Consider the following 25,095-nt stretch of genomic DNA (forward strand, 5'->3'; position numbering starts at 1 on the left):
TAGTTGCTTTGGGGTTTTATTTTGAGTGGAGCAATGCGAGCAGTCACTGTGGAAATGCAGCAGAATAGAGTCGTGATGATTTTGTCTATAAAGATGGATGTATTGATGCGCGGACAGTGACAGATGTCATGTCTTATCTCAGGTGCTCAGAAGCGGCGCTTTTACTCTTCACGTTTGTGCAACTCACTGCAGGTACAGTTTCTGCCTTGCTAGTTCACGCTCTACTTTATTAAATTTGTTTTTAGACCAAACGTGGAAGTATATTTGCAATTTCAACAGTAAGCAAAGCTGCAACTGTTAGTAAAGCTGAGTTCATAGTCATAATAATATGTTGTGTAATAATCTTATTTAGATGACGTTACACTGCTGTGAACCTAATGACTGCCTCATTTGCTATGATTATGCTTACTTTATTTTAGATGGACTTCAGAGCATTATGTAATGAACTGTTAAAGTCAAAAGATCAGACCAGTGCCTAGTGAAACAGGTGTTCACAGGTGTGCCCAGTTTACTTTAAAGCACAGACTTGGGTATTTACTTAGGAAAACACATCTCTAAAGGCTAATTTACACTGCACTGACAGACACTTACCAAGGGCGCTTGTTTTCACTGACTGAACATGTTCAATCTGCATTTATGATGGTCTGTAATCTGGTCCTTGTCTGTATTGGTTAGCATCTGTCAGTGGAGTGTGCATTAGTTCTAAGAAAGCATTTACTTTTTACAGACATAAGTAAATGGCCAAATACAGTATGATATTTTTATTTCAGTGCAGTTGGAATGAGAAGCAGTAAATACATGAAAAGAGTTGTTTGAACATTCACTAACACTTTGCCTCATAAAGGTTAATCTAAGTATTCAGATATTTCGATATAGACTGCCATAAAATTGAAGATTAAGGTAGCAGTAATAATAATTACTATAGTGTAGTGTAAATTACCATCATATCTCGTTTGCCTTATGCAGTTTGTCTAGCACAAAAGAGTCAAAATGAGCTAAACAAAATAAAGCATGGAAGGGTGCATCAGAGTGCGGTCATGATTTGACACACTTGAAGTTTCAGTGCAATAGGCAGTAGCGTTGTCAATATATTCCATAAAACACTGCAGCTCCTTGATTTCAAATTTGACAATTAGTTTATCTCTTTGAGATATCAACAATTTTTAATAGCATTTTACCAGCATGGTGTGATGATGATCTGTGTAAAATTCGGTGAAGATTGCACAAACCGTCTAGAAGTTTCAAATAGATAGTTTTGGACCTGGGTGGACAGACAAAAAGGCTGACTGTCGAAAACTGAATTTTGCTGGAGAGGGTCGACCCATCCTACAGGTGATACAGGCAGTCACCTGGAACCCTAACATGCCTGGATGATATTGCGGGGAGAAATACATGTAACGGTCTTAGTACGGTCACTGCCGTGTAAAAATGTGTTGTTTTCAGTTAACAAAATACAATCAGCAGCATATCTCACAAATGAGCAGTCGCAAATGACCACTGTGACGTTAAGCCTAAGAAAAGTAAAACATAACATTATTTAAAAACAGCATTTTAATCTGCATAATTTATTCATGTGTTTTTCAATGCTGGAGTATTGATATATTATCCACAGGTTCTAAATTTTCCTCAAAAGTGCTCAAGTTATCGGGAAATCCACAAAATAGGTCACAGAAAGGATTGCTTTGCGGCTAATTGAGATTCTTTCTGTTTAAATCATGTTTGAATGGCAGAAACAGTGCTGTTGCCAAAGGCTTGTCACGTTTTCTCAAGAATAACCTTGACAACAAATTCAAAGACTGTCAAGATAAAGACACACAAAAAACCTTTTTACATGGGAAAATTGAAAATTGTTTGACTTGATATGCCATACTGAATGTAAAGAGACTGTCTCATGATTTTGGTCAAACTATTCATTAGTTGTTTAGTGTTCTGCTGAAACTCCTCACTGGTTGTCAGGCTATGAAGTATACCAAATTTCAGCTCAATATGCCAAAGCATTGTGGAGATACTCGCATTCACTTTGGTATGCTTGCCAAATTCGTTAAAGCATTAAATTAGAATGGTTTGGTCTATCAAAAAGCTCTTGATACATTTTTTGGCAGCATGGTCTGATGATGACCTGAGTCAATTTTCATGAAAATTTAGAAAATCTAGGACAAGTTTGAATTTAAGAATGAAAAAAAAAAAAGTCATGCAAAATGACGTCATAAGGTACATTTGACATGGCATGAGTCAGACGAAAAAATACTTTTTTTAAAATAAACATTTACATTGTCATTTAGCAGTCGCTTTTATCCAAAGCTACTTACAAATGAGGACAATAGAAGTAATCCAACCGACAAAAGAGCAATAATATGTAAGTGAAACACACACATAAGTGGTGTCAGTACAGGGTTTGAGATAGAGACTCCACTCGCTATGTTTAGGTTATGGTTAATGATCAGACTTTCCTCTATCTATGTGCTTCTAACTTTCCTATGAACAGTTCTATAGGCTGCCATAGATTGAAGAGCAGCAAAAGAAGAACACTTACAGGTAACACTTTACTTGAAGGGGTGTGCATAAGACTGACATGACACCTTCATAATCATGACATGACATGTCATGAATATGAAGGAGGTTTTATGCATGTTTATGACAACTGTCATTAAGTGTCATTCGCTCAGTTATGTAATTTTTAATGCAAATATGACATTATTTGACCTAACCCTAACCTAACCCTACCCCTACCCTTACCCCTAACCATAGCCCATAACAAAGACATCTCAAACAATGTCATCTTTGCATTAAAAATTACATAACTGAGCGAATGACACTTAATGACAGTTGTCATAAACATGCATAAAAAAACCTTCATATTCATGACATGTGTCATGTCATGATTATGTAGGTGTCATGTCATGATTATGAAGGTGTCATGTCAGTCTTATGCACACCCCTTCAAGTAAAGTGTAACCCACTTACAATAACAATAGGTGCCTATATGGAACTTCTGTTTGGCCCCTAATAATTTGCTATATTTATGTAGAGCTTTTCTTAGAGACGCAAAGCGTTTTACATTGTCAAAGCACATTTAAAGTGTCACAGCATTCACCTTGTGTTGATACTTGAAGTCTTAGAGGCTGCACTGTTTCTCTGTTGATTTGTCCTGCCTTAATTGCCCAAACCCAGACTTACATAATAGTATAATAGTTAATAGTGATCAAGACCGAAACTCCTATGACCATGGCTTTTAGTTTAGTGGTTATTGATCCAAACTCCTAATTCTGAAGATAAGAGTTAGGTTCTTAGGGGTTGTTGCATTGCATTGTAACTATTACATTGTAAAGCTTTACTAAACCTCTCCTCTGGGCTCACTAAAGCACGTTTGTTCATCCCAGATAATACCTTCACATAAAATGCGATCTAGAATATATTTGAATGTTTCAAATTTCATTTCAACTAACTACAGTGATGTCTTCTGCTTATAATTTGTTCTCTGTTTAATGTTTCAGTTGAGGTATTTGTCATAGTGTATTATAAATTATAATGTATTATATTAACATTTGCTTCATATTTATAATTCTATACCATCAGCTTGTTATATTAGAACCCTTAGGTCAGTAGACCAAATCTATTTCAACAGCTAATTGATGGAATTATTTAATTAATTAAATCATTATTTATTTATTTACAAGTGTGAGAGTTGCGTGTGAATTATAGAACTGTAAATATAATACAAAAATAAGTAGAGAGAGAAAGAGTTGATTTAACTCCTTTCTTTAGTTATTAGAGCTATGGAGAAATACAAATCTATGAAAGGTAACTTCAGAATGCAGTGATCAGAATTTTTATATGCTGCTGTTGTCACACAGTACCTAGAGCTGTTATGTACAAATGTTTATCTGGATGTGTAAGAAAGATCCTCCCCTTTTAGTTTCGGGAGCATATTTCAGATATTATCTTCAGATTTATGAGCTTGTTTTCAAGAGTAGGCTACATTTGAGCTCTTTGGAGAGAGAGCTGCTTCAGTTAGATGCGGTGGTTGTGTCTGTGCTGTATTTGGCATCTCCGTGATGAATGAATTGCTTGACTGGTATATTACAACTGGGGTTGTAACAATTTTGTAACAGAAGTTCTGACTAAAATGGAATTAATTTTTACTTTCTCAAAGACTACATGGAGGTGATCATTTGCATGATCACCTCCATGTCACAATGCATCTTAAAGTTAATCTACACCACAGCAATTAGATTAGAAATAAATGATAAATTTTTACAGTTAAGAAATTTTGATATGCTTTATATATCAGTCCATAGACCTCCTAGATTACATTTGTAAACCTTCGGTTGAAAATAAATGCCTCAGAAAGAGGCAGCGCACACATATACAGCCATGCAGGTGTGTTACAGACAGCCTTAGATTATACTAAACGGCATTATAGAGCTTTTCTCTGCAGTCTGAGAGTAAGAACCTGCTTACATAACCTAAAAACCGCCTGTCACACAGCAAAAATAGCAACTGGCCATGGTGTTCTAAAAATATAGGTTAACAAGATTACTTATGTATTCCACTGGTTTATTTAAGGATGTTTGTTGTTAGCCAATATCAAGACAAAGGACAATAATGATAGAACAGAGTCACTTTGTACTCACTGATCATGGTGTTGGACACACCATTGCAATAACACTTCAATGTCAAATGACTCAAAATTTTATAATGTTACCCTCTCATTATTTAGAATTTGAACTGTGAAGTTTTTGCTTTTACGTCAAATGAACAACTAATAGTTTAGATTTTTTTTCCCTCTCTCTTTGCTGCAGGAGTTGTGCTGCAATACCTTTTCTTATTATGATATCCCCAATGTGTTCTATTGGATTAAAGTCAGGTTACAACTTGGCCAAGTCATAGTTTTCGCTTTATTTCTTTAGAAAATCTTGTGTGATTTTGGCAGTGTGCTTTGCATTGCTATCATACTGGAATAATATTCTTCTGCCAAGCTTCTGTAGACTAGGAGTCATCTTGTCAGCCAGTTTTTTTATATATCCACAGGCCATCTATAAAAATCATAATCTGAATCAGTTATCCATAAAATGGGGTTGATCTTCATCTAAGACACAATTGACCTATCGGTAAGCCCCCGCCCCCTTTAGTTACTGTTGCTTACTTGGACAACTGTCAGTGTGAAAACCTTGTCCCAAGATGTTTTTGATAAATTTTGGACACAGAAGGACCACCATTCAAGTATTCTATGCCATAGAGGGATATATAAAATATTTAAAAATAAATATGGTGGGTAACAAGATTAATTTGGTAGTGAGGGTTTACAGATCACAATGCAAGCGGGAGAACATTGAGGCATTACGGTTGACACGATCGCAGATGACAACATCCAGGGTTCATGTACCTCAGGGTAAGATTAAATTAACTTACATTTAACCAGTTTAATATGGAGAGGCACTGAAATGTAGACCTTCGTTTATGTGTTTTTGACCTACACTGTTAGCATCTCACTAACTTTGGCTAAAACTAGCTAACGTTAGAGATACCTTGCTGAAGCACAAGATGACATTAATGTTCTGCTTGAGAAGATGAAAATTGTAACTTAATAAGAGTATGACTACCAGAAAATGAAAATTTTCATCTTCATTGGGATTGGGGTTGAATGCTTAGGGACATTTTGCTTTTTTTTTTAATAGGATTTTTAAAATTTTTATTTTGCTCTGTTTTGATAGGCCCATCCTCTTAGGATACCTGAAATCAGTGTTACAAGTACCCAAGGCACATTGTTTTCCATTTTTGTAGCATAAACCCCATCAAACCGATGAAAGCTTCGGATCTTCCAGTGTTTATCTATGGCGCTGAAACCTAAAGATGTCTGAGTTCCGGTCCCCGCGCAACTGATACTCAACTGCCATTGGCTCATCTGCATTCGAGGCGAGGGGCTTACCGACTGGTCAATTACAGACAAACACTATCTGACATAACTAATGACACATAAACAGTTGTACTTCTCAAAATTTTATTGAAGACATTGAGTGATCATTGACAGGGCAGGCTGGAACAAGTAAATGAACCTTGGAAACTGGAGTCATTTAAAGGATGCTACATGCACGTTTACAAGTTGTTTGAACTGAAATGTGTGTTGGCAGTGTGTGTACACAACCACCCTATAATGATAAAAATCCACCCAGTGTTTTAAAAAAAATCTGGTTAAATGTTTTCCCCTTTCTCAAATCGAGCCGATCTCAGATGCCTGTCTGTGTGGCATCACATACATGTGTTCTGTTGTTGGATGTAGTAAAGAACATGCCGCTGAACTGGCAGTGGATTACATTGTTTCTGAAGGGAATGCGCCCCCGATCTACATATATGCGTCTTATGTTCACGCGAATCATTCATGATCCAGCCTCATCTACAGAAGAAGTGAGTATAATGTTTTGTAATGAATCTTTGCAAATCGCCTTTCCTAATAATGTGCTAATTAGCAAGTTTCACGATGAATGCGGCTGAAGTAAACAGTCTCTCTGCGAGCAGCTGGGAAGAGAGGGGCGGGGCCAGCAGAGCTCATTAACATTTAAAGGAAAATGCTACAAAATTGGCTTGATCTGAAAAGAGCATTTTTGACAGGGTAAAAAAGGTGTTTTTTACACTACCATTGAGAAATTTTAACCAAACTATGTTACAGACTTTTCATTAAGACCCAAAAGAATCATATCAACTTTTGGAAAATGGGCATCCTATGACCCCTTTAAAGAGATGTGATCGATTGGAAGTGTGAGTTGCACAGGTACCTTGGTCTTTAAAAAAAGGCACACAAAGCCTTTTTACCAATATATCTTTTGTTCTCAAGATATATTGGTTATTGTGAACCATCATTCACTGTTGATACTTTTCATAGGAGTAGTCCTCCTGTAAAGATCACTCTAAAGGCCCTGATTTACTTCAAGCGAACAAAGAACGAACTGGTGTGATGTCCTCTCAAACAAAATCAGGCCAAAATAAAGTTTGTTTAGAGATTGATTTGGGAATTCAAAACGGTTTAGTAAAGCGAACTTTCCAGAAAAGTTGGCAATTATGTAGTAAGTAGGTGTGCACTAAGGGTTGAACGACTTCTGATTTTTTTTAAAGTCGACTTTTATGTGATGAAAGTCGAGTCGAAGTCGACTAGTCGCTGATGACATAATTAATGAACAAATAAGTCTGGAGCTGTGATAAACACCTTGTGCACAGCTATGTCATATGACAGCGCTGCCCACATGGTTATTGCTCCTATAACAGCTAATTTTTAACAGTTCTTTTGTCTTTGAGTCGTTATGTTTCTCACAGATTTCTGCTCGTTCTAAATCAGATACAGATAAAGTAGCACAGTAAAGATTACATTCATATGAATGCATTAGTGAGAGCGATTGCGTGTCTGAATTAATTCTACCTGGCAGCATCTCTCTCTACTAATTGTGAAGCTGTGGGATTTAGTTATTAAGAAATATATGCTTTTCGGTTGTGATTTCTTTTATTGAGAAATCACAGAACAGTGTTGACAATACATTTCCGCGCTGAATGATTCTGTGTGCGCGATCTGTGTGTAATGTACGAGCTACTGTCTGTAAAGTGTGTGCATTACAGTGCAGCAGCGCAATAGATTAGAACGGTGATTAACTTACCTACCTGTACAATAAGTGGTTTAAAACGTGCATTCTCCCGTTCAATTTCGAGCATCCAGTAATATAAACTCACATGTCTTGTGGAGCGCTTTCAGAGTATGCATTTATTTGTCATTTTAACTGTTTGGAAACAGAGCATAAATGTGGAAGTACTTCAAAGATTTCTTATCCTGTTGTGCCCTCTATAGGACCAGCGACTAGTCAACGTTAAGCTTAATGTGTCATGGTCGACTAGTTGATTAGTCGGTGCAACCCCTAGTGTGCACTGAGGCTCAGCCCTCTTTGATTTGTACATTTATTTCCTCTGTTGGAAATTTGAGGTCAGACCTCTGCGAGTAAAAACATAAACATTGGAGAGCTGCTTTAAAGTAGAAATTGAAGTTGTAATTCTAATTGAAAGCAACTCTGACATTATTTTTTCATGTTTCATACTGTAAAGCTGTTTGGTTTAAAGCAATCTATTGTATAATGTGCCATATAAATAAACATGATGTGACTATTTGACTGTAGTGCTGAATTGCAGCAAAAATTGCAGAAAAAAAAATTTAATGAATGAAAAGAAGCTTCGCTGTGAATATATCTGAGCCTCAAGAACACAATTGGCAATTCTGAAAGAGGTGAAGAAGAACCAAAGGATAACTGCAAAAGACCTGCAGAAAACTAAAAACTGCAGTCTTTGTAAGGCTTCAGAAAAGTTGGGTGATGCAACATGAGTGACAAAAGCACAGGAAAAAGCTGAATAAATCAACGAAACATTTTTATAAAAAGATGAAAGTACATGTTTTACTGAGTTCTGACCTCAAGTCAATTGAGATGCTGTTGCATCAAGACAACCAATAAATATTTATGAACTAAAACAGACTGGTGGGGAAGGATGATCTAGAATTGTTCATAAGTTCAGAAGGTTTACTGCTAAAGGAAGATCTACAAGATACTAAAGTCAGGGGTTTACTTAATTTTCCACTCTGCACTGTGAATGATTAATGAATGTATTAAATAAAATGTCAAAAGTACAACTGTTATTGTGTTATTGGTTTAGTCAGATTGTGTTTGTCTACAATTGTGAGTTAAATTAAGACCAGACCACATTTTATGAGTAATAAATGCAGAAATAGCTAAATTTTCAAATTATGGGGGAGACTAATGGGAGTGCTGGTGGATATTGAGCAAATATAAATCATCCTGGTAGAGATGAAGAATATTTAATGAATACCAGTACTTGAGGGACATTACTGGCCTGTTGTTTCAAATTAAAGCCTCCTGTGGCTAGAAGATTTCATTAATTTGGATGATTTTTCCCTGGCTTCTTCCTGGCAACTGAAACACTAAAGCAGTTGTCCACATAGAATGATTTTTTCTATGCTTTCTCAGACATATTCACTTGAGTGACTAGAGAACTGATCTCGATCGAGGTCTCTCCAGAGGAATCGTATGAGTAGGCTCTCCTCTGGTACTGTCCTCTGGTAGCACCTGCACATTATGAAACATGCCTCTAATGCCACTAATTAACATGGCAGTATTTTCATGAAACCTCAGGAGGACAGACATCAGAGAAAGGCCTATTATGGGACCAGGGAGGAGCAACTGGTTGAGATTCTTTCCTTCATGTTGAAATGAACAGTTGAACATGACTCTGTTCTTGATGTTATGCGGCCTCATATGGTGGCGCTCTTAGACCACCACTCTTTAGATTGATCCACTTGGTCAGGAGGTATCTCTTGTGCATATCCTGCCTCCTTTAACTTGTTCATCTCCACCTGGTAGACTGCTGCTTGTGGATCTCTGGCTAACCACCGCCCTGTTCCTCTGAGACAAGGTAGAGTGGTATCTGAGGAGGCTGGTTGGAGAGTCATGTTTCACTCATAATAAGGGTGTGGCATATCTGGCTTCTCCATCTACCGTAACTCTAGTAGTCTTGGACTCAAGCAGTGAAATGGCCTCTTGATCTTGCTTCAAGTAAGCAATGACATTTTTAAAGTGGTAAGGGAGTATATCTAGTTACAATCTCCCAACTTGTCTGTACAGGTCAGTATATGAGCCTGAAGTAGCTGTGAAGACACTGCTGGCTGCAACGGTGATGCTTAATGTCTTGAGCAGGACTTGGTGGTTTACCCTAGGCAGGTATTGATAGTTGCAGGGCCTTTAGGCAGGCCTAGATGGACTGGCATTCTGGACTAATAAGGTGAGGGTAATCCAACCCTGTAAAGGAGGAGTGGTTGGACGGCTTCTGTCTGTGGCAATTGTAGACCCTGTAGATGGTGGTATTTAAGATGTAACTCATCAAGTCAAGTCACCTTTATTTGTATAGCGCTTTATACAATACAGATTGTGTCAAAGTAGATTTACAGTGTCAAACAGGACAATAGTTTGTCAATAATGCAAGAAAACAATGACAGAGTCATTTTTCTAGCTAAAGTCAGTTCATTGATGATTCAATAGTGTCTGTGCAATCAGTCAGTCAAGCGTCCCCAACTAAGCAAGCCAAAGGCGACAGTGGCAAGGAACCAAAACTCCATCAGTGACAGAAATGGAGAAAAAACCTTGGGAGAAACCAGGCTCAGTTGGGGGGCCAGTTCTCCTCTGGCCAGACGAAACCAGCATGGCGTGGTTTAATTCCAGGCTGCAACACAGGTGCAGAGGACTTGTCTGGTTCCCGTGGTCTTGTGCCGACGGTTATCGAGGTGACGAGGTCTTCACAGGGTATATGTCTCTGGGGCACATCTAGTTGACATGGTCTTAGCTGACATTCAGGGCTGTAGAGGTCATCTCTAGGTGCTGATCCACCATCTGGTCTGGATATGGACTGGATCTGGGTGGCTACGGTGTCCATCTGATCTGGATACAGACTGGATCCGTATGGCTATGGTGACCTCGGAATAAGAATGAAAGAGACTAATATTAGCGGAGATGCCATTCTTCTTACGATGTAGCGAGTACATCGGGTGTTATGGGAAGTGTTCTCGGTTCTGGTTAACCTAATTAATGCAGCCTAACAATCATTTAATGGATTTGAATTATAGAAATGCGATAGTGTGTTATGTGTATGCCAGGTTAAAGAGATGGGTTTTTAATCTAGATTTAAACTGACAGAGTGTGTCTGCCTCCCAAACAATGGTAGGTAGATTGTTCCAGAGTTTGGGCGCTAAATAGGAAAAGGATCTGCCGCCCGCAGTTGATTTTGATATTCTAGGTATTATCAAATGGCCAGTTTTGAGATCGCAGTGGACATGAAGGACTATAATGCAATATGAACTTGCTCAAGTATTGAGGAGCTAAACTATTCAGGGCTTTATAAGTAATTAGCAAGATTTAAAAATGTATACGATGTTCAATAGGGAGCCAGTGCAGAGTTGACAGAAACGGGCTAATATGTTTGTACTTCCTGGTTCTAGTAAGAACTCTAGCTGCTGCATTTTGGAGCAGCTGGAGTTTGTTTATTAAGCGCGCAGAGCAACCACCCAATAAAGCATTGCAATCTAATTTATAATCTAACTCGTAAATTGAATATGTATGTCTCGACTAATCCCAGTGACTCTGCTGTGAAGGCTTGATGAATTCTGAATGAGTTTTTGAGTTTGGGCGCTGGTGACATCACTAAAGCAGCTTACAATACTTGGAGGTTTTGTCTGACTGTATGTAGGATGAGCTCTTCTGGTTGACCAGTCAATCCAGCTGCCGAATAAAGGAGGATGGTGTGGTCAGACTGAGCATCCAATAGGGCATAAGTCTCTAAGCAGTGATTGCCGTTTCTCAAGAATACTGTACAGATCTTCAACAAAACTCGTCAGCTGCTGGTGAACCGATCTGTGTGCAGCATATTAGTGCTGGGTCATTCTTGAATGATTCGTTCATTTTGAACGAATCTTTAATGTGACTCGGGAAGAACGAGTCGTCTCGGGGAGTGATTCATTCAGTCGCGTATCCGCAACATCCTATAGATTCTGTACTGGAATTAATCAAGTAGTTTTTTAATCTTCGGGTTTTTCGAGTCATTCATTCATCACGTGACAGCCCCATAAGTTTAACCTATGCAGTCTGAGCCGGAAAGAGAATTGATTAGTTCGTCTCTCGAGTCTTCAGGATTTTTAAGTCATTCGTTCATCACGTGACAGCCCCATAAGTTTAACCTATGCAGTCTGAGCCGGAAAGAGAATTGATTAGTTCGTCTCTCGAGTCTTCAGGTTTTTCGAGTCGTTCGTACATCACGTGACAGACCCATAAGCTTACCCAATGCAGTCTGAGCCGGAAAGTGACTTAATAATAATAACCAATTCTTTATTTCCTTTGTTACAACATTCAGTGTTATGGAAAAGAACCATAATGACAGAAATGCACACATTTATAAACTGTAAGAAGTAAAAAGCTACAATTTGAGACCAGAAACGCATCACGTCACTGTAAGAGTAAATAATAATTATAATAATGATGATTATAATAATAATAATAACTATGCACCCATTTGTAAGGAAGCTTGTAAATTAACTAATTTCTCTATCCAATGCTGTCACGTCACGTGACAAACGAACGAATGATTCGAAAGACTCGAGAGATGAACTAATCAATTCTCTTTCCGGCTCAGACTGCATTGGTTAAAGAGTATGGGGCTGTCATGTGATGAACGAATGACTCAAACCCGAAGACTTGTCAGATAAGAGGTGAAGTGAGCTAATCATAGACTGAAGACCCAGGTAAACAATTAATTAATCTTTTCTGTTTCTTATAGCAGTTTTGTATTGTTTGTAGTGTGATCAACGTTTGCGTAAGTAGTAGATGTGTTAGGGAAGTAACACGTAACATTTTAATTATATTTTTCTAAAATGAACGAAATGACTCGAAAAAGATTCGTTAATTTTGCTGAACGAGACTCAAAGGTCCGAGTCGGTAAAATGATCCGAACTTCCCATCACTACAGCATATCTGTGGTAGTGTTCACGAAGCAGATGACATCATGCATGACCTTCTCTCAGACAAACTGACCCAGCTCTCTGTGCCCACCCCAATCTGTCAGTGGATCACTAGCTTCCTGACAGCTAGGCAGCAGCTAGTGAAGCTGGGGAAACTCACATCCAGGACTTTCATGATCAGCACTGGTGCTCCTCAGGGATGTGTGCTCTCCCCACTGCTCTTCTCCCTGTATATGAATAAATGCACTGAAAAAGACCCCTCTGTCAAGCTCCTGAAATTTGCAGATAACACCATGGCCTCATATGCAACGGAGATGAGTCTGCTTACAGAAAGGAGGTAAAACAGCTGGCTGTCTGGTGTAGTCACAACAAGCTGAACACGCTCAAATCAGTGGAGATGAATGTGGACTTCAGGAGGAAACCCCCTGCAACTCCCCCTACTCACCATCATGAACAGCACTGTGGCAGCAGTAGAGCCATTCAGGTTCCTGAGCACCACCATCTCTCAGGACCTGAAGTGGGACACTCACATAGACTCCATTGCTAAAACGCCCAGCAGAGGTTGTACTTCATTTGCCAACTGTGTTCATCAATAACTGTTTGGTTTGGTTCAACTACCAATACCAAACATCAAGAGACATCAAGAGACTACAACAGACAGTCAGGACTGCTGAGAAGATTATTAGTTCCCCCCTGCCCAAACTCCAAGGTCTTTACACCTCAAGAGTGAGGAAAAGGGCTAAGAAAATCACTTTGGACCCCACAGACCCAGCTCAATGGTCGGCGCTACAGAGCACTGAGATCTGTTGTTTAAGCTGGAGAAGGACATTCACTGGCAATGGGACTCGACAGTAGAAGTTGATGCATTGCTCTCTTCTGTACTTTTTCGAGATGTTTTACCATGCTGTGCTGCCCTTTCAGGCGTTTTAACAAATTGGATGTTTTTTTGTGGTGAAAAGGTTTTCTTCCCCCCCCCCCCCCCCCACATAGTTGACATCACACAATAATGTTCTTGCCTTTGACAGAAATAAACTCAAAACAATGATTATCTTTCCAGCTACAGAATGCTTTCTTTTCTCTTTCCATGCTGAGTTAATTGTTAGTACCTGCCTTGTAGGCGCTTACCAGTCAAAGTAGGTCTTAGGTAGATGAAGTTGCATGTGCGACAGGTAGGCATCGACCTGAGACTTACTTTGTAAAAAGAGAAATAGCTTTTTTCAATGTAGATGATAAAACACTGCATTCTGTCGCAACGATGTAACGCAGAGGCCTGGTACAGTACAGTGACCTGGTCTTGGAACTATACTCTATAATTACTATTTTGGAAATTATAATGCGTTAAATTACTCCTTTACTAAAAAAGAAATCAAATTACAGTAATACATTACTTAGTACTTAAGTAATGTGTTACTGCCCAACACTGATGGCAGAGTGGAGTGCAGAGTGGTTAAGAGCAGGGTTTGAAATTAACACCCGCCAACCCGCCAAATCAGCCCGTAAAAATCAGCTGTGGGGGGTAACTTTGTCAAATCACTAGCCAATTTGGCGGGTTACTTTTCTTCACTCTTTAAATTCTTGGGGAATTTAATGTAAGCCAAATCTGTGTAGATTTAATGCAAATACTGAACTTGTGAGTCATCATGATATATTAAATACAGACTAATTGAGCAGCATCTGTGCATACCTAGCTTACTTGAACATACACGCGCTGGTTTCTTTTGCATTAAGGCAATAGCGAAGACTCAAAAAATGACTTAAGACTCAGACACTGTGATTTTCTTTCTGTCCAGCTGAACTCTCCTGATATCATGCACTTTGATCCCACCAATGTCTTAAATTTAGTCATATATCAAATTTAAGGCCAAAAAAGTCTTAAATGGTACAACAAAGTCTTAATTATGATTTTAAGATGTCTTAAATTTGGGGACAGAAAGACAAGAATTGCGATATAGCTTAATGTGATGATTAAACTTCAAAAGGCTATGATTTTATTGAATAAATATGAGCGCTGCATGTTTCAGATGCTGCATTCAAGTCCTCCTGGGAAGTTCGTATTTACGTCAGGTGCGTTCAAGTCACTTTGGTCGGAAACTGAAATTTAACGATTTAACTTTTCTACATAAAATTCAACAGTTTTTTTTAACACTACATCTACAAAATTATGAACAAAGAATGTGCATCAAAGTGTTTCTGCTTTTTTCAGTTTTTATTCAATTTATGAAGGTGATGTAAACAGAATCATCATACACTGAACAAAACCGAAAACCAGTCAGTATCTGGTGTGACCACCATTTGCCTCATGAAGTGCAACACATCTCCTTCGCATAGAGTTGATCAGGTTGTCGATTGTGGCCAGTGGAATGTTGTGGCTGGTCTCAGACGATCTTGGAGGTGAAGATGTTGGATGTGGAGGTCCTGGGCTCGTGTGGTTAAACGTGGTCTGCGGTTGTGAGGCCAGTTGGATGTACTGCCAAATTCTCTGAAACGCCTTTGGAGACGGCTTATGGTAGAGAAATGAACATTAAATTCACGGACAACAGCTCTGGTGGACAGTGCATCCTGCAGTCAGCATGCCAATTGCACGCTCCCTCAAAACTTGCGACATCTGTTTCATTGTGCTGTGTGATAAAACCACATTTTAGAGTGGCCTTTTATTGTGGCCAGCCTAAGGCACACCTGTGCAATAATCATGCTGTCTAATCAGCATCTTGATATGCCACACCTGTGAGGTGGATGGATTATCTCAGCAAAGGAGAAGTGCTCACGAACACAGATTTAGACAGATTTGTGAACAATATTTGAGAGAAATAGGCCTTTTGTGTACATATAAAAAGTCTTAGATCTTTGAGTTCAGCTCATGAAAAATGGGGGCAAAAACAAAAGTGTTGCGTTTATAATTTTGTTCAGTGTATATTCTAAGGTAATTATACAATAATATAATATTTTATTCATTTCAACAAATTTACCGTCAATACAGACACTGCATATCTCTAGTCTTTGGCTTTCTCACTGAGTTTCCCCAACTCGGAAACTTAGGGCTTAAAGAAAATGTTCAGTTTCCCACTCGTAAAAATTACTTTGTGGTGGCGTTCATGTGCATTCAACACATAAATACGATCTATCCGACATGACTTGAATGCCCCAAAAGTCCAACGGCAGTACACTAGTGAAGTGTGTGCATGTGCTGTGAACTGCATCCTATGAATACTAAACTGTTAAAGGAAAAATGCTGAATCATCAGCGTACTGCATCTTAAAGTGACAATATATGTCTTAAAGTCAATATATGCATTCATTGTGGTAGTCCTAGCTAGGTACATGGCAAACAGGCTAGACCCTACATAAAAAAAAAAAAAAGATCCTGCTAAAAAAATACAGCAAAAATTTAAACATTTAGGCAAGGCAAGTTTATTTATGTAGCACATTTCTTACACATTGGTAATTAAAAGTGCTTTACATAAAACGGGATTAAAGTAATCATAAAATAAAAACAACAGAGAAATACAAATAGCATAATAAATAAAAATAATAAAAGCAAAGAATAAAAATCATTTAAAATGTATTTAAAATGTATTAAAACAGTTAAGAATAAAAAGAGGTTACATAAATTACAGTGCAATTAGTCGGACATAGCACAGGGCTCATTGAGTAAATGCACAACTAAATAGATGTGTTTTGAGTCTGGATTTAAATGTGGCTACTGTTTTAGCACATCTGAGCTATTCTGGAAGCTGGTTCCAACTGCAGTTGGCATAATAGCTAAAAGCGGACTTACCTGTCTTTGAGTGTTGGCTTGGTAGTTCTAATTGACTTGATCCTAATGATCTGAGTGGTCTTCTAGGTTTCTATTCAGTGTGCATATTTTTAAGGTGCTTGGCCATTATGTGATTTATAAACAAGTTTTAATGATTTAAAATCAAATCTTAATGTAACTGGAAGCCAGTGTAAAGACTTGAAGACTGGTGGGATCTGCTCAGTGATGGGGTGATAAGGTTAGGTAAATCTGTTTTTACAAACAACCTGTAAATTGTTTAAAACAGTTTAAAATGGTAAAAATAAATAAATAAATAAATACAATTTAAATAAATAAACAAACAAACAAACAAACCTGTCCTTTTCTGTAGATTTAATAAATCCACACTGTTTCTTAAATCTGTTTTGTACGTTACTCACAACATCAACCATGGCCATATTGAAGTGCCTGATCCAAAAAAGATTGCAGCTGAAGTGGACCATTTATCTGGTCAACATGTTGTGTGACAAAACATTTATTCCCTGATATAGACATAGTTATGTTGCTTGTTTTGACAGTATAGAAAAAGAAATATGTCTATCAATGCAGGATTTAATTTAGCCATACAACACAAAATGACTTGATTTTATATATTATATTTTATATGAATGATATAATAATAATAATTGACATCTTTTCAATATTGAATAAATTAAGAGTATTCTGGGAAATTAAGTGTTCTTCCACCATGGTCCATAAAATAAAATGTAATAATTATATATAAATATATATTAAAAAAATATAGTAAAATTACTGTTTTTAAATTGCTGCAAAACATTTTAATTAATATATTATTTATGACTAAATTAATTACATTGCATTTATATTTCTCAATTTTCATTCTCATAAAAAAAAAAAAAAAAGTCCATCCTGTTTCACTTACTTCAAATTCAGGAATTGAATTAGACATGGTACACCACATGGTATTTAGGACTTATTGTTTCACTGCTGGAAAATACAATACCTTGACAATACATTAATTTCATTCAACAATGGTTACATATAATTGTTTTTACTGTGCCTTAGGACTTTTATCCTAATAACAGGATATATATATATATATATATATATATGGCAAATATCAATCTGTTAATCTTTTTTTCTCAGCCTTAAAGTGTGTGTGTCACTTGTGTGTAAACCACACCTGTGAGACGGAGGCAGAAGGAGCATGTTGGAACTCAGTAATGCTCATAAATGGGAAGGAGGAGGCAGTGAAGTCTTGCGTGTCCCCATCAGAGCTCAAGGGTCAGGTGTTCTGCTACAGCTCCCGAAACGTCTCCAAACGCAACTGCTGCTTTACAGACTTCTGCAACAATGAGACGCTGCACCTCAGTCCAGGTATGACAGGCCATTTGAATCTCATTCTGAAACTGTCTGGTTCTAAAGAATGCTATATAGAATTAAGCGTTATTAACAGTTTTGTTTTGACTGTAAGGCTTTTGTGTGCAGAATAACAAATCTTTTCTGCTCAGTAAATGGAAACCAGCAACGTCTTAAAACCATCATGTCTTGGTCTCACACATTTGATGTGTTTATCCTCTTCTTCCACCAACATGACATAACAAGGTTGGCTGGGTCACTAGCGGATAGCCGAAAGTTATTTATACTGTGTATGTCCTAGCAAGGCAGTTGAAATCGTCTGAGCAGCTATCTAACAGGTCATCACACGGGACTGCTGGCTTGAGATTAGTGCACCAGAGTAAAGGTCAGCAAAGGCAATCCTTTCTGCCTGACCATTTCAGAAAAAAAAAAAATTAACAAAACTTTTTAAAAGATTAATTTCAATTTCAATGTAGCATAGCCACAAAACATCATAACTACATTCGGGGACTCCAGTATTCAGATGGTGGTTCTGAATTATGAGGTTTTCATTGGGTGAACTATTGGCTGATATTTGAATTGAAATGACACTGATAATGTCATTCCCACAAAAGATTGCCAAAGGCTAAAAGTTTTAAATTGGAAGTTAGGACAGTGAGCTGTTGTCTAAGATAGTGAGACAGTAGGCTATCTATGGATCAACAATTTTAATGACATCATTCTGCGCTTCAGCTCATCAGATTTTCATCACACACACACACATTTATATGTATATCACACACACATTTATAAATAAATATATATATATACACATGTACACACTGTATATGACGACATAGAAGCAGAGTTAACATGAGATCCAAATGCTAGAAGTTTAATATAGCACTCAGCAAGCAAATACAAATCACAAGACAATATCGTAGATGAAGAGACAAGTAGATTTTGTGTAAACGTGAGATCAGTCGATTACCATGATGGTGGTGTAACCGTTAGATGCAGGGTCGATGCGGGATTTGCAGGAGCTGGAGCAGGCCGGCTGGAAGTTCGCTAGGGGTTTCAGATCGAGCACAGACTGACAAGCCTTGGCAAAATTCGCCAAAAGCTTTTGTTGAAAGACAGAGCAAGGGGGCGTGGCAGTACTGAAACACCATCTAAGCTGTTCGCCAATCACAACGCACTGGGACAGTTAACCAATCACAACACATTTTGTTTTTCGGAAGGCGGACCTTCATCAAAGCCGGAACTAATCGAGCCGTTTGTGCCAGGATGGGGAGAAAGGTATTTTAATAATGTAAATTATGTGAAAAATAATGCGTTTTTCGAACCACCAAGCATGAGAGCATGTTCTAGTACACCCCCAAAACAAAATCAAGACTTTGTAAAAGAGCATAATAGGACCCTTTTAAAATAGATTTTCATTAAAAAAATTTTTTTTTTAACAATCAGTATTCAACATTTTATGTTTAAAAAAATCAAAACAGTATTAATGCATTTGTAACTGCAGGTTAAAACATTATTCACGTCCTGCATTAAACAGTGTGTAAATGCATCAAAATGCCCCTTCTAATGCAGCTTCTGTGGTTCCTCTGCAAAGATTAATTTTGTCAAAACTGATTTAATTTGCTTGGTAGCAGCCCAAATTACTTATAATATTAATTGACTGATTCAAGTTAAGAATTTGACTGAAAAGATGATGCACACTTTTAGAAAAAATGGCTTTATAAAGGTAAAAATGCTCATAAAAGGTCATTTAAAATCTATTTAATTTCTATCACTGCTGTGAATTGATCACTGCTCAGAATATCAAAAACTTTAGGAGTCAGCTGTCCACGGTAGTCCTTATCAACCTTATCAAATATCAGCACAATAACACACTCAGCAAAATGCTGTCTAATTATCGTTTTCGATAAAATCCCAGAAAATATATATTTTTTGTCAATATCATACACCCCTAATATATTTAACATTTTGGTTTAGGAAAAAAATTTAATAAATATGAGAGGTGCCCTTTTTTCCACTTGATCCCCTGCCCCTCAAAATGTCTGTGCATGTCCCTGGTCCCTGTCAAATAAACCTGGAATAAAAAGGAAATAAATAAACCCTAGAGTATCTCACTCTTATAGGTGAATGCCGCTTGCAGTTGAGATACTTCTGCTGAATCCATGTATTCCATGTATCCATGCATGTGCGAAGTATTCTGTGATGATGGTGATGTTGACGACATGGAGGCAGCGTGAGATCCAAATGCTAGAAGTTTAATAGCACTCAGTGAGCAAATCCAAATCACAAGACAATATCGTAGATGATGAGATTTTGTACAAACGTGAGATCAGTCCAACCAAACAAACAAAGCAGTAATCCAACAAGCAGTAGACAAGCAAGGCAGGCACAAGGGTCATAACAATAGGGCAAAATACACTTAGAAAAACACTCGGTAAGGCAGTACTTCACAATGAATGAATGAATGAATGAATGGTTTAAATAAGTTGCCACACAGGAAGTAACCAACGAAGAAACTAACAGTTCAGTACTCGGGAGAGGGCTCCCTTTGGTGGTCTGATTCAGTTTAGAGGTCTATGTTTTCAAGTAAATTCAAATATGATGGGGCACTGCCCCACCTGCCTCTACATTAGCCAGATCTGCTGAAAAGTCAGTCTGACAATTTTGCAGTAATTTACTGCATTTAATGTGTGAAAGTATCTAATGGCCTTTGTTAATTATTGAATGTTGGTTAAACGGAAATTGCAGTCATGTTTTCTTTCCTATTGTGACAAAATATGAATGAAACTGCTCCTTAAACACAAAAAAATGTCAGGGTGCAACTCGATTGTTGTTGTGTTTGCTAATTGCTGCGCTCTCATGTGAGTGTCAAGTTGCCCAGCACTTGCACAGGTCATCAAAGAAGAGTTTGCAGAAGATATTGGTGAAAGGGGATGATCATGCTTTGTGATAAAAGATTATGAGGGCACTTTTTTTTAAAATGATGCACATAGATAATCATTTATAATTTGTGATTTATTTAATACAGAAGTGTGACATCATATCTTGTAGCTAAAATCTAAATCGGTCACTTATGTTCTTAAAGATATTATATATTATACATTTATTTTGAAAAATAATATTCCCATAATTCTGTCTTTTAGGAGTTATTCCAGATTATGGTAAACATTCAAATGAATTTTATACAAATTTATTAGTAAAGGTTCATTTCCATTATCTGCCTGTGCATAAGACGTTGCTTGTGTTTCTTCCAATGAAAGTATTGGCTAAAATTTTGATTTTCCATTAAACTATTACAGTCTTGGCCAATGGACAGTGTATGTTCTGCCTCTGTTGTTGTGCAAATACATTTTCACACTTATTGGTGCTGGAGTTCATCAGGTTGTAAGTCAAGCATTGTGAAACGTAAGGCCCTGTTGAAAATATGACACACAGCATCTGTAACATCACAGGGCACAGAACTACAATTACTGTTACCATGGTTACTGCAACTACTGCATCTTTAGGGCTTGCATAAGATCTGAAAGCCTCTAAAATAATAGAGGAGATGGAAAAACATTTGAATAAAGGTTGTTTATTTACATACTATTTAAAGGTTGTTTTGATGCAGTTTTCACAAGCAAGTTGTAAATTTTTAATAATCTTAGTACTCATCTCACAACAGATCATTAAAATTAAATTTTTCAAACATTTCAGTATGTTTTTAATTGCATTAGTACAAAACAAAATCACAAAGTATCACAAAGAGTTTCACAGTACAAAATAAGTGTTAACTGTAATAACTGTAATGAAAGAATGAGATCAGGTTTTGAAAGATGTGAAAACTGCACCAATTTTTAGTCCCACTTACTGGACTTTTCGCTTTGAAAATGTCCCAAAACATCTAAGAAGCAATGTAATATATTTTTGTAGAAATGTCGACACAAACATGTTTCTCGTTGAAAATTATGAATATCTGAACATTTTAAACACTGTATTCCTTTGGATTTACTCATACCGAACAAATCTAAAAAAAAATAAAAATTCTTTAGTGAGTGTGCCGTTATGGTGATGACAACACACTGACCAATCGATTTATTTTTTTTATTTATAAATAATATAAGCTTGGGTTCACATGTCAGGGATGGTCCTGCAAAGTTTAGCTCCATCCCTAATCAAACACACCTTTAATTTTCAAGCAGTCCTCAAGATTTTGCTTACATTTTCTTCAGGACCAGAATTGCCCATTTCTTTGTTAGACATAGAGAGCATTTGGTGGCACTACCGAAACTGGTCCAGAATATAGTTGTTTGCATATGTGTAATGTCACTCAGTGTGAGACATGCAGTTTATAATATAATATAAATCAAGGGTTGTAAAAGATTAACCTGTTAGAGATCCAGTGTGCCGCTGTTAGAGATCTCACACTGCATACTTTGAGGGTTAACTTCGTGAAACACACACACACACACACAAAAAGGTAAACGTGTCATATACTTTTGGAAAGCTGAGATTCTTGTGATTCATTTTAAGATACAATCAACACAGCAGGTACAATCATTGTCTTTGTCAGACCAACAACAACCAAATAAACAATAACAAAACTGAAGGAACTCACCTATGAAGCCTTAGTCCACTAGTTCATTACATTCCAACAAAAATGGTGTAGTTACACTGTAAAGGGTCCAGACTATCAAATTCAGTGAAATATTTAGTCCATAACACATTTATATGTTGATAAACATCCACGGAATCTAGTAGTATCATTTCATATTAGCCGACGAGCGCTCAAATCCTCGGCACATTCTTGAAGTATAGCTTGTTTTTGCATGTAAACAAAACCGGACCATTGAAGTCAAAATGGCCACTGACCTCTGCCCTTTTGATTGACACCTTATTTGAACCAATAGCTGAATCTATGAGGTGTTTACAGGCAACGATAGCCAACTAGCATCCAGGATGAAGGATGAGGCAGCCTCTCTTTGATCGACAGTAGACCGATCCAATTGCATCAGAGTTTGCAAATGACTGTCGTTTCTGATAGCCAATGAATTCTGAACAGAATAATATGCTGTTTTAGGCAGGTTTAAGACATATTTAACACAAATAAGAGGTCACTGTGATATATATATATATATATTAGGGCGACAAACAATAACAAAACTGAACGAACCCACCTATGAAGCCTCTTGTTAGTCCACTAGTTCATTACATTCCAACAAAAATGGTGTAGTTACACTGTAAAGGGTCCAGACTATCAAATTCAGTGAAATATTTAGTCCATAACACATTTATATGTTGATAAACATCCACGGAATCTAGTAGTATCATTTCATATTAGCCGACGAGCGCTCAAATCCTCGGCACATTCTTGAAGTATAGCTTGTTTTTGCATGTAAACAAAACCGGACCATTGAAGTCAAAATGGCCACTGACCTCTGCCCTTTTGATTGACACCTTATTTGAACCAATAGCTGGATCTATGAGGTGACAATAAGCAGCGATAGCCAACTAGCACCCAGGATGAGGCAGCCTCTCTTTGATCGACAGTAGACCGATCCAGTTGCATCAGAGTTTGCAAATGACTGTCGTTTCTGATAGCCAATGAATTCTGAACAGAATAATATGCTGTTTTAGGCAGGTTTAAGACATATTTAACACAAATAAGAGGTCACTGTGATATATATATATATATATTAGGGCGACCATACCTATATCTAGGTTTTGGCTTTGTTTGAGTGTGCAGACCGATCGGTGTATGACATCAAAGTACCAGACGGTTATGCTTTCGAAACGCTCTCGAGGTACTTTGATGTCAAACACTGATCGATCTGAGCCGCGCTGCTTTTAAGTCGAACCCACTTAATATGCACGCGTAATTGCATCACTTTGACCGTAGATCCCACCTTCTCACACACCATGATTGGTCCATTATGTACAATGCTTGCATGTTATTGGTCAAACTACTTTTCGATCATTACCTTCAGCAAGCATGAAAACAGGTAAACAAAGCCAAAACAAATCCTGGCCAGGACATGTCCTTGGAAAATTACACGTATGGTCACCCTAATATATATATATATAAAGATTCATATGCAATATGCAGTTTCATATGCAAATGCTTATTTTGCAGAAAGGAAAGGGTCTGTAGTTTCAGACCCTTTCCTTTCTGCAAAATAAGCATTTGCATATGAAACTGCATATTGCATATGAATCTTTCATAATGACTTGTTTTTATTTCCTCCACATTGTGATGCCAAACTGGTACATATTTACATAAGACCATCTCTGCAAAGACACATCAATGCCTACTTTACCTTATCAGTTCAGCAGCAGGGCCATCCTAGAGCTAAGAGGTGCTCAAGTAAACAGGCACCTAAAATAGCAACTTGCAGACTTGTTTGGACAAAGATTATGATCACAGGGAAGATAGTCAGATGCTGTATGTGAAAAATTCATTTTTTAAATAGCCAATAGTGTTTAGTTTACATCATATAAACATCATGAAGCTGTTACTACAGCAATAAGATAATAGTAATGGTGATGATGTGCAGTTTGAAAAGCTTGTAGTTTATGTTGCCGCATGGCTCCAGTGTAGTTTCCTTACCTCAGTTTGTCAGTGCTGTTTATAATGTAAAGGTTTTCTAACTTTTTGAGATGCTTGATCCCTTCTATAATTCTTAAAAATACAACATTTTGTTTAGAAACCAAATGGGTTGGATATGTTTTGTAGTCTGCACCAACTAACACATGTGACCTCTGTACTGGAGCACACTGTGTGCATGCTTTCACTATCCCCTATTTCCTTTGTATGATGGGTGACCAATGTTCCTGGGAATCTACCTTCCTACAAACTTTAGCTCTAATCCTAACCATATAGAGCTCTATCCATCCATCCATTCTCTAAACTTGTCCTCTCTAGGGTCGTGGAGATGCTGGAACGTATCCCAGCATCTCGGGCCACAGGCCGGGAAAACTTCCGGTACAGATGAGATGACCAGTCTATCACAGGCCCGCACATAGAAAATCTGATGAGAAGTTGAAGTGCAGAATGATGTCATCAAAGTTTTTCATCCGTCATGGTGATAGAGATTCTAATTTTCAACATTTTGGACAATAAGAATTCTTTGTGAATAATGCAGAGAAATGCTCAGTAACTGATGACATAAATGCATACTAGACATAAATGCAACCACATACAGGCAGAGTGATACAACCAATGAAAACTCCCAGTACTAATAGATGAAATATCAACACTCAAATAAGACCATTAGTTTACTTTTGTATAAGAAAAAATATGTAAGGAATAATTGACAGTGGACCTCTGAATTATGGTAATTAGGTGTAGAGAGAGAGAGCAAGAATGACAAAGAGAGCATGCTCTCAAAGTGGAAATTGTTGGTAATTTTTTGTACTATTGATTATCATATTTATTTGCTCAGCCAATGTACTTATTT

At 37.4% G+C, this 25,095-nt stretch overlaps 1 protein-coding gene across 3 annotated transcripts in view; it reads left to right on the forward strand.

The window, feature by feature from the left end:
- Positions 1 to 24: 24 nt before the first annotated feature.
- LOC107567976 (activin receptor type-1C-like) overlaps positions 25 to 25,095 on the forward strand; it is a 47,445-nt gene continuing 22,374 nt past the window's right edge. For all 3 annotated transcript variants that reach the window (XM_016253798.1, XM_016253799.1, XM_016253801.1), the window contains exons 1-2: positions 25 to 192; positions 17,447 to 17,677. In XM_016253798.1, coding sequence (XP_016109284.1) covers positions 129 to 192; positions 17,447 to 17,677 — 295 coding nt within the window. In that variant the 5' untranslated portion in view covers positions 25 to 128. The remainder of the gene's footprint in view (positions 193 to 17,446; positions 17,678 to 25,095) is intronic.

The sequence above is a fragment of the Sinocyclocheilus grahami genome, unplaced genomic scaffold (assembly GCF_001515645.1).
Source record: "Sinocyclocheilus grahami isolate Dianchi unplaced genomic scaffold, SAMN03320097.WGS_v1.1 scaffold1203.1, whole genome shotgun sequence".
In the NCBI taxonomy this organism is placed as follows: domain Eukaryota; kingdom Metazoa; phylum Chordata; class Actinopteri; order Cypriniformes; family Cyprinidae; genus Sinocyclocheilus; species Sinocyclocheilus grahami.